The sequence below is a fragment of the Sceloporus occidentalis genome, unplaced genomic scaffold (genome assembly GCF_023333645.1).
Source record: "Sceloporus occidentalis isolate IW3139 unplaced genomic scaffold, rSceOcc1.0.p SCAF_198, whole genome shotgun sequence".
Classification (NCBI taxonomy): Eukaryota; Metazoa; Chordata; class Lepidosauria; order Squamata; family Phrynosomatidae; genus Sceloporus; species Sceloporus occidentalis.
Window position 1 is genome coordinate 604,226 of NW_028317178.1, and position 10,121 is coordinate 614,346.

Below are 10,121 nucleotides of genomic sequence, written 5' to 3' on the forward strand. Positions count from 1 at the left end.
CAAACGAGAGAGGAACCTAGAACCTCCCGGCAGATCGGCCCCATCCGGCCCCCGTCTGGTCTGACCGTTTCTCCTGCTGTAACGCCTCAAACCTTAATCAGTCGTTGGTCTCGATTCAGGAGCCGTATGTCTACCCCATGCATGTTTAATAACCTCACTGTATAACCCTCCACCACTTCTGCTGGGAGGCCATTCCACTTATCTACCACCCTTCAGCCTTTGCTTTCCTCTCCAAGTTTCAGCCCAGAAGGTCAATCAGAAGGTCTTGGAGACAAACGCCCCACCTGTTGTGTTTTCTGAGCAGCTAAATAGAAACCAACCTTGGCCTTAGAAGGTTGTGTTTACTGTAACCAGACAACATTCCGTCCTCGGCTAAACAAAGTGCTCTCCGGATGGTGGCCTCGTCGGGTTACACGTCTCAACGAGCCAATCCCGTCAGACGTTGAGTCTCCCTGTTCCTCGTACGGCCCGCGTTTCGGTGACACCAGCTTGTCTTCGTTGACCCAGATTCTGTAAGGTCCCGAGACATCTCGGGAATGCTTGGAATGCCTCAGGAGGACACGTCCATGACGTGAGAACAAGTCTTTGCTCTGCACCTTGAGCTTATATAGAACCCAAACATCTCAATGATGTCCCTGCGAACATAGCATCCCGCCGGCAGATCGGCCCCCATCCGGCCCCCGTCTATCCTGCTGTAAAGACTCAAACCTTAATCAGTCGTTGGTCTCGTCTTAGATTCAGGAGCCGTGTGTGTCTACCCCATGCATGTTTAAATCCCCTCACTGTATTACCCTCTACCACCTCTGCTCGGAGGCGGTTCCACTTATCTACCACCATGTCTAGGCCTCTAGTTTTAGATTAAGACTTCTCGTCCTTGGATTTATTTTTTGCCTTCCTTTTAACCAAAAGTTGACCTCGAAATATTAAGAAAAAAAACCGCCTTTAGCTAGATTTTGGAATTCCTCATTTATTCCAATGATGTAAGTGGAAGGGCTGTACCATAACAGGGCGGGGGGGGGGGGCTACAGGTGGAGTATTGTTATTTATTTATTTATTCTATTTATTATAATTTATTTATATTATTTATTATTATTATTATTCTTATTCTTTAATATTTAGGTAAAATAATTAGGATTTAAAAAAAACAAAAAAAAATAAAAAAATCTGCCGACGCATTTTGATTCACCAATCGAAATTGATTCGGGGATCGGCGCCAACACGTTTCTCCTTGGGGGAAGGTCTGGGTTGACCTTAATGATTTATCAGGTTCATCCATACATTACCTGGAGCCGGTCTGCCTTCCTCCGGCAGGCGAAACGCGTCGGGGTCGGCCCTTTAGAATTTGGAATGGTTCTGGTGGACGGGTCTCCATGAGGTTGACCTCTAACTTGTGTGTTGTTTTTTTTTGTTTTTTTTGGTTTAAATTCCAGGAAAGTATGCCACAGAGCCCTATTTTCCCCAGTATGTTCGGCTCCACCTGTAGCGAACAGGTACAACCGGAAATGGGGGAGCAATGTGGAGACCCCGTTTACCAAGATGGCAACCTGATATCTGGCTCCCTGGAAGCTCTGATCGAGCGGCTCGTGCCCACCGTGGACTATTATCCAGACGTAAGTAGCCGCACAACATTTTTTTTTCCCGGTTTTTATGTGCAAAATGAATTTTTCCCGGGGAAAAAAAAATTCTAAGATTTTTAATTCTTTTTTTTCTCTAAGGCCCAAATTTTGGGTGTAAAAACTCAAATTTCAGGCTTTTTTTTTTTTTTTATACCATTTTAGTATAAATATTCAAATATTCAAATTCACATTTTTAAAGGACCTCCGTATTCCGTAGCTCAGTTCTAATGGAATCCAACCAAACATATATTACTCGACGACCTTGGCCAATCAGAGTTTGCGTCTTGAGTCTTGAGATATCTACAGACGTTCTTCAAGGAGCTCAGACGGGATCGTAAATCGTAAAAGGCTTAATGATTCCGGAAGCTTCCTGCATTCCCCGACTTTTGTTGGAATAATCGTTCCTTTAATGCCAAGTCTGTAAAGTCGGAGCCCAACAGAAGACTCTATTGACTTGGGAGGAGAAGATGGCCTTGGGTGGTGGGACTCCATCCCAACCTCTTCGCTCATCGCTGTCCTGGAGGAACTCGGATGCGGCCGCTCTCCGGCCAACTATTGGCCAGGGCCATTGTTAAGTTTGTCCTATAAAGAGCTGGCGTGTCTCCAAAAGGGTTCCAGGCGCTGTCTGGATGGGGCCATCAACAAAGCCATCGTGACGCCTACCGGCCGGATGAAGAGCCCCCCCCAAGCGTTTCTGTTGACCTCAACCAGACTGAGACCCCAATAGAGCCTTTTTTGGTCATTTTTGAGAATCGTTTTTCTCTGCCAATAGGAATGCAGGAAAATTGATCATGTGATCTCAGTGCTACTCTTCCCTGTTTGACCGGGAGGCGCTTACTAGTCTATAGGAAACCGTCATTTAAAAAAAAAGTAATTTTTTGGTGTTGGGCCAATCAAAGGGACAGTCCTATTTTATTTCAAATTTTTTTAAAAAAATCTTTTAAAAATATTCTTATTTTTACATTTATTTAATTTTATTTTTACCTCCCTCTTTCGGAATTTATTACTATTCGTAACTTTTTTTTTTAAGGTTCACGTGGAACTGTTTCTTGGGTCAGAAGCTTAGACGTTGTCTGATACAGGTTTACTGAAAGGGTAGTAGATACGTGGAGCAGCCTCCCGGCAGAAGTGTTATGCGGCTAATCCAGTGACGGAATTTAAGCATGCACGGTCATGTGACCTCTTGACCAGGCGATTACTCCAATGTTCTGCTTGTGGCCGAGGAACGGAATGTCCTCTCTGTCTTAAGTCTCAACAGTTCCCACCGACGTTTTTTTTTTTTTTTTCTTCGCGATTACGTTGCTAGGAAACCAAACTCAATTTTTTTTTTTTTAGAGCTTTCTAGCCTTTTTCTCCCCGAAATCCAACAACAAAAGCCTTCAGATAATTGTCAATTTTTTTTTAAAAAAAACGGCAGCTTTTAGAACTGGCGTGGGGGGGGGACGGTTAATTTGGGGGGGGGGCAAAAAAATTGTCTGATTTGTTACAATAATTGGAATATTTTGAATTTGGGGGGGGTTGGCTGGGATTTGTGGGAAGCTGCAGCAGAAAAGCCACTGAAATCACTCGGGGGGGGGCGCGAGGCGGGACACGCAACTCAGACCGTGGGAAAAAAACACTTTTTAAGACAATGGCAGAGAAAGCAAACACGCAAAGAGCGCACGGAGCCAAGACAAATTCAGACAGGAGCGAGGCAGCAATTTATTCCGTCCCACGGATTTCTGGAAAAAAAAAAGCCCTCCCCGCGGGTCTGGATGCAAGGGGCAGCGGAAAACATTTATGCCACGTGGATGAGAATCCAGCTTGGAGGGGGTTAAAAAAAAATTTAAATACCGAAAAATAAAATTAAAAAAATATTCCAAGAGGCGCTGCAGAAGCTGAGGCCTCCCCTGCGCGTTTATGGCCTGTATATCTGCCCCAATCCTGCAGCTCCTAGGGGGAGGAATCCAAGATGGCCGCCCCCACGGAGCGCATAAAGTGGGTTTCTAACACACAGAAATGGCTTTTTTTAATTACCCCCCCCTGCGAGGGCAGTTTCGGCGTCTAACGCGATGTTATTTCTCTCACAGAGGACCTACATCTTCACGTTCTTACTGAGCTCCCGCGTCTTCACCCACCCCCACGAGATCCTCGCCAAAGTGGGGCAGATCTGCATCAAGCAGAAGCAGCAGCTGGAATCAGGACCAGAAGCTGATAAGGTAAGCGCCGAGACCCCGCCCCCTTCGCCCAATCCTGCCATCATTCAGAAAAGTTATGATGTCACAAACAATAATAAGGTGTAAACTTCCGGAAACTGATTTTTTTTTTCCTGCCAATTTTTTTTTTTTTTAATTTGTAAAAAATTTTAAAAAATTGTTTTATTTCAAAATGTAAATTTTTCAAATTTTAAAATTCAGGGATCATAGGCAAAAAAAAATTAAAAAAAATAAAAAATTGAGCCATACATCGACGTTCTATGACCTGCAAAAACAAAACATGCCTTTAAAACAATGCCTAATTTTAATTAATTAAAATAATAAAAATTATGGAATTTTTCATCTAAAACTAATTTTTAGTCAATTTTTTTTTTTTTTTAGTCAATTAACCCCCGAAAAGCAATTTTTTTTTATTATTCTCATTTCTTTTTATTGGATAAACCTATTCTTCAAATTATTATTATTATTTTTTATATGGCGCCATCATATTCTGCAGCGCTGTACAATGGGCAAATCTCTTTGGGCTAGAACCATAATCACTGCCTGTATGCAGATTCGGCACCTTAATGTCCTCTCGTATCTTACTCTGAATCCACATTTTTTTGATGACTGCCTCCCTCCTCCCAAATTGCCCCCCCCCAACCGCCCCCTCCCCTTCCCACTGGTCACTGCTGGGAAATGACACGGCAGCCTCTCCGAAAACAAACATGCGCGACCCGCTCGTATCAGCAGAGAAGCTTTTTCCCTTTGGCCGGACGCCTGGGACAGAGAGGCGTTTAGCATTCCTGTTGTCTTCTGCAGGACGACCTTGGCTCAACGGGATTTGCAAGCAAATTGTACTTTGTAAGGGTACTAGATACCCGGAGTAGACTTCCAGAGGAGGCAGTATGGCCAGTAAAGCTATCCTAAGGGACCAGAACCCATACATTTTAAAACACTCTATGTACGGAGCGAGTGGGGAGGAATAAAATACTCTGGTTTACTGGTTTAGCCATATGACACACGCCATGACGCCGTTAGCCCGTGGGTTAAAGGAAAGTGTTGAGCGTTCTATTAGAATGTTCTTGTGTGAATCTGCCCTTTGTGGTCGATGTCGCCCCCCCCCCCAACATTCTCCGACCAGGGCTCAAAATTAGCGCAGAGCCCGTGACTAACGAAGGGATTTTCCACGCAGAGAAAGTTTCTGTGTTTTCCACACACTTACCCCCCCGCCCCCGTGTGACGCGTCGGCTCATGGAAGGTTGAGGGGGGGAACCTTGTGGTCACGGTGTCAGCCGCACAGGGCAGTGACGCCAACTTCCTCATCTCGAGACTTCCGTCTGAAAACACAAGTGGGAAGCCGGTGCCTCTTCGAGGGTTGTGACAAGTTTCCTCTGAGATTCCACTATCGGGGGTCTTGGAGGATCCGTCACGGAAGTCCCCTTTGGGCCATGAATGTATTTACATACCCGGCACGTCGTGTGGAACCTTGACCACGGTGACTAATCCTTCACGGGGCCACTGATATCTCAACGGTATTTCGGTTTACAGGGCCACCATCAGGCATCTTGGTGGCCCAGTATAATCCACAAGCCACCTTACCCCAATGCTCCTCAGACTGTCCCACCCCATGCCCACAATAGAGCCACCAAGCTCCTAAAGCTCACGAAGCTGGCCCAAAGCCCAGATAAGAGACAAGATACGGGTAGCATGCTTCAAGGGCCAATCAGGGGGCCCGTGAGAGATCTAGGTTACTGTCCTGTTCTTACCATGTATCTTTTGGGTTTGTCCTCCAGGCCAAACTCAAGTCCTTCGCTGCGAAGATCATCCAGCTGTTGAGGGAATGGACGGAGACGTTTCCCTTCGATTTCCAAGACGAACGGGCCAGGAAGGAGCTGAAGGAGATTGCTCAAAGGATCACTCAGTGTGACGAGGTGAGAAGACACAGGAGCCATGGCTAGACCTATCCCCGACTGGTGTTCTAATGGCCACCAAGCATTTCGTTCTAAGCTTGTTACACTTCTGCTGCAACTTTTTGGGTTCTTGATGTTCTTCTCCAGGGTCTAGAACCAGCCCATATTGCATGAATTTGTGCTGCCAAGATAGGTTCCTGGATTTGCAACTTGCAGAACCTAGAACCTTCCAACATAACTGCATTCTTCTCACTCTCCATCAATGAGCTTTCGCCCCATTTCTGATAACTTATGGTGATGATGAGACCTGTGTGAGCCAAATAGGACTTTAGGACAACATATCACTACCCATCGATCTCCAACATGCCTCTTAGATACAGTAATTGTGGTCATGCTGGATGTAGATCTTCATACCAGACTGACGCCATTTTTAATCCAAGGCCAACAGTAAGAAAGTAGCTTTGGCGATGTGTCATAGAGCTGCCATAGACCTTAAGGTCATGTTTGTCTTGTTTAAGGCTACCATCCCAACTGCTTCCATTTCCTTTTTGGAGAAAACCCTATGGATTGCTAAACTCAATGATGCCACCGACAATACATTTAGATATTTTGAATTACCATAAATGTTTAACTTTAAAAAAAAAAAAAATGAACGATTTGCCCTGTGCCTTCTTCAGGAGAACGCTACAATCAAGAAGAGCATCAGTCAGATGACTCAGAACGTGCTGGTCGCCCTCTCCACTCGTGGACAATTTCAGGAGATCCGGGAGAAGATCCGACAGCCCGTGACCGATAAGGGGACCATCCTCAAGACCAAGCCCCAGTCATCCCAAAAGGATATACTGAGCGTCTGTGGGGACCCGTTGATCCTGGCCCAACAGCTCACAACTATCGAACTGGTGAGACACTCTTTTGGCTCTTTTGGTGTCTTCTCTTCCACCACGGAACATGATCCATTTGACCACTATGACTTAATGTGACTTCTTCTGCCTTATCCATGTCACGTGGCTCATGAAAACATACATGGGGTAACTATTTGAATCTCTTTTTTTAGGAGAGACTAGGAAACATTTATCCTGAAGATCTGATGAAGATCATAAGTCATATGGACTGTTTGGATAACCACAAGGTAAGTTCGCTTACCAATATTTTGTCTGTTTCCGACCAATCGAGGGCATCAGCAGACCTTGGATAAACTGCTTTATCTAGTAGGGTTTGCCCGTGGTACTTGATCTGTGGGGTCCTGTCTCCTCATACTAGGTTCTAGATGGGTTGGTTTGGGCAGCTTAACATGGTGGTAAAGGATGGAGCTTTGCCAAGCTAATGAACCCCAACTAAGAAGCATCAGAGAAGAGGACATGATCAAAAATGTTCCAAGAGAGGGCAACGACAAAACAAAAAGATCCAGCCAAGGGTCTCAACAACAGCATTTTTCTAGATTTAGGTGGGCGGGCCTTTTCAGACCACCATAGAGAGAACCAGTACTTAAATCCGTGGCCAATGTCTATACTGTAAGCTCCTTAACATATCCTAGTTCCCACGGGGTCCCTCATTTGTTTCAGTAGCAATTCGGAACCCTGGCGCATAGTCAGTTCCCATACATTTTCACCGCGTAAGGCATTTCAGCAATGCTTACGGACGGTTGGAGAACATACCTTCCAATCCTACAGCCTGTTCTTCAACCTTCTTCTCTGTCTCTGGTAGTGCCGAAGTGATGTCTCCAAAACCTATAACCTAGAAGCTTACGACAACTGGTTTAACTGCCTGAGTATGCTGGTGGCCACCGAGATTTGCAGGGTAAGTTTTTTTTGTTGTTTTTTTTTTCCTGGCAGAGCAATAGAAGGCAAAGTTTATTCTCAATGATCAATCAGGCAAGGTCTATTCTCAAAGATTTATTCCCTGTCTGCCCGGCAGGTGGTGAAAAGAAAGCAAAGGACCAGGGTGATGGAATTCTTCATAGACGTGGCACGGGAATGCTTCAACATTGGCAACTTCAACTCCATGATGGCCATCATATGTAAGTAACTAGGGCTTGCTTCTCAAGACATGATTAAAAAGGGCTCTGGGTTATGAGACTGAGACCATCGTTGATTAGAACCTGGACAACCCCTACCAGTCATATTCCCAAGAGGGGCCACCTGCATGTTGGAAGTCCATACAATTGTTTTGGGAAGCTTGTATTGGTTTCTTGAGGGTTCTACAGCCCTTAAACGTCTTTTTTTTATGTTTTTTCTTAGCTGGGATGAACCTCAGTCCTGTGGCGAGACTCAAGAAAACCTGGTCGAAAGTAAAAACAGCCAAATTCGACGTCTTGGAGGTAAGACTGCAAAGTTCCTTGGATTTAGGGAGACAAAAGGTGACCAGGGGCCTTGTTAAAGGAGCTTACAATCTACTTTCCCTAAAACGTTAATAACAGATTTAGGTGCGCATGACATTTGCCACCCACAAAACAAGGCACACAATGTTCTTGTACTGCGATGTTTATTGGCTGTTAGAGCACAAGATGGTATGGACATGGAATCCCCGGGGCGAGAGTCAAGTTATTGTGAGTCCTTTTCAAATGAATCATTCAGACATACGATGTTACACGGGGAAAATGAACTTGTACCCAGTAATTATAAACTCTACGTCCAACCTTTGGCCCTGTGACTAACTAATTATGGGTCTCATTAGATCATCACGTCATCATCCTACACGCAACAAACTCTATAGCTCCATCTAGTGTCCACCAAGCGATACTGCAGCTTGAAAAAAAAAAAAGTTGCTTCGCCTTTGTGTAAACTGGGGTGTTATTGCCCCCTAGTGGACAGTTTGAGACACTGCAAAAATTGTCATAAATGTAAGCAACTTATTAATGTCATAGTCCAAATTTTTGAGTTGAGTCTTCTTCCTCTCGATTCTGTAACGGGAATCGTATTCCTTGGTGGCACACAACAAGAAGACATTGACTAAAGGTTTATGAAATAGTTAATTGACTTTTTTTTTTTTTTTTTTTTTTTTAATAGCATCACATGGACCCCTCGAGTAATTTTTGCAATTACCGAACAGCCCTACAGGGGGCGACGCAGAGATCCCAAAGTGCCAACAGCAGCAGGGAGAAAATAGTCATCCCCGTTTTCAACTTGTTTATCAAAGACATCTTCTTCTTACACAAGATCCACGCGAACCGTTTACCCAACGGGCACGTCAACTTCAAGGTAGAGAAGGCGTCCCGCTTTTTATGGAAGGTCTTTGATGTCATGTGCCCAGTCCTATGGGCCCGACCACTTTTTCCAAAAAGTTTAGTCCACAAAATGTTTTTTTAATTGTTCCTAGGGTTGATTTTTCAACACATTTTCTCACTTACCCCAAGGGAAGAGTCTAGACTACCAGGCACCACGGGAAGAGATCTTACTGACCTTTTTTCTTCTCTTGAACAGAAATTTTGGGAGATCTCGAGGCAGATCCATGATTTCCTGACGTGGAAGCAGGTGGAATGTCCGTTCGAAAAAGACAAGAAAATTCAGACCTACCTTCTGACTACACCCATATACACTGAAGAAGGTGAGCAGCCATACCAAGTTCCTATGATAGCTGCCGCAACCTACTAGCGTCTAAAATATTTTAAGAATTTTTTTTACATTTTTTTTTAATACTTTTTTGAATTTTTTTTATTTTTATTATATATTTTATTTTTGTTGTATATGTTTTTAAAATTATATATTTTTCTAGAGGATTAAATTTAGGTTTATTAAAGGTTTTTTTGCTATATCATTTTCATTGCAAGATAACTTCCTGAATATGGCAAATATTAATACATTAAATATTTTTTCAATTTTTTTTTTTCTTTTTTTTTTTTTTAGCACTCTTTGTGGCCTCCTTTGAAAATGAAGGTCCGGATAATCATATGGAAAAGGACAGCTGGAAAACTCTCAGGTAAATTATAGGAGATAAGACAGGTGCCGAGGGCCCCTAGTGATCATATATTCTCAAATGGTTTTTTTTTCCAGTCTTTTGCATAATTATTCTTTTTAATTTGTTGTGTTATTAATGGGTACCCCCATAAATCTTCCGTTTTAGGGCCCCCCATCAATTAAATTTGAAAATTCTATTTAAATTCAATCATTTTGTTTAAAAAAAAAAACAAAACAACAATTTGGCTTTTTTTTATTATTTTTTTTATTTTTTTATTACAGGTCAACGCTTTTAAATAGGGCCTGAGAGATCGTCCACCGGGAGCGCACAAAAGGAGTGTTTTTATTTTCTTTTAATATTATCGTTTCGAGAAGAACGTTATTGGTCAGAAGACGAGCCTCGCTGGCTGAGGGGGAAGTCTACTGTTTTTTTGTGTGTTTTTTTATGTGTTTTTTTTTGTTTTTTTTTTGTATATACAAATTTCAGAGCCTTCTAAAGAGTAACCTAATAGAAATATAAGTTTA

General features: G+C 43.3%; 1 protein-coding gene across 1 annotated transcript; it reads left to right on the plus strand.

Annotated features, from left to right (window-relative positions):
* Nucleotides 1-1,433: 1,433 nt before the first annotated feature.
* On the plus strand, nt 1,434-9,903 carry LOC149278191 (ras-GEF domain-containing family member 1A). The gene is made up of 12 exons (XM_089502209.1): nt 1,434-1,610; nt 3,686-3,814; nt 5,587-5,724; nt 6,381-6,602; nt 6,758-6,832; nt 7,408-7,500; nt 7,618-7,720; nt 7,941-8,020; nt 8,709-8,900; nt 9,123-9,246; nt 9,546-9,618; nt 9,879-9,903. The coding sequence occupies exons 1-12, from the start codon at nt 1,437-1,439 to the stop codon at nt 9,901-9,903; spliced, it is 1,428 nt and encodes a 475-aa protein (XP_089358335.1). The 5' UTR covers nt 1,434-1,436.
* Nucleotides 9,904-10,121: the final 218 nt, after the last annotated feature.

Coding starts and splice junctions, on each gene's coding strand:
- LOC149278191 (XM_089502209.1), top strand. CDS start 1,437: ATGCCACAGAGCCCTATTTTCCCCAGTATGTTCGGCTCCACCTGTAGC. Junction 7,501..7,617: donor TGGCCACCGAGATTTGCAGG/GTAAGTTTTTTT, acceptor TCTGCCCGGCAG/GTGGTGAAAAGAAAGCAAAG. Junction 8,901..9,122: donor ACGGGCACGTCAACTTCAAG/GTAGAGAAGGCG, acceptor TCTCTTGAACAG/AAATTTTGGGAGATCTCGAG.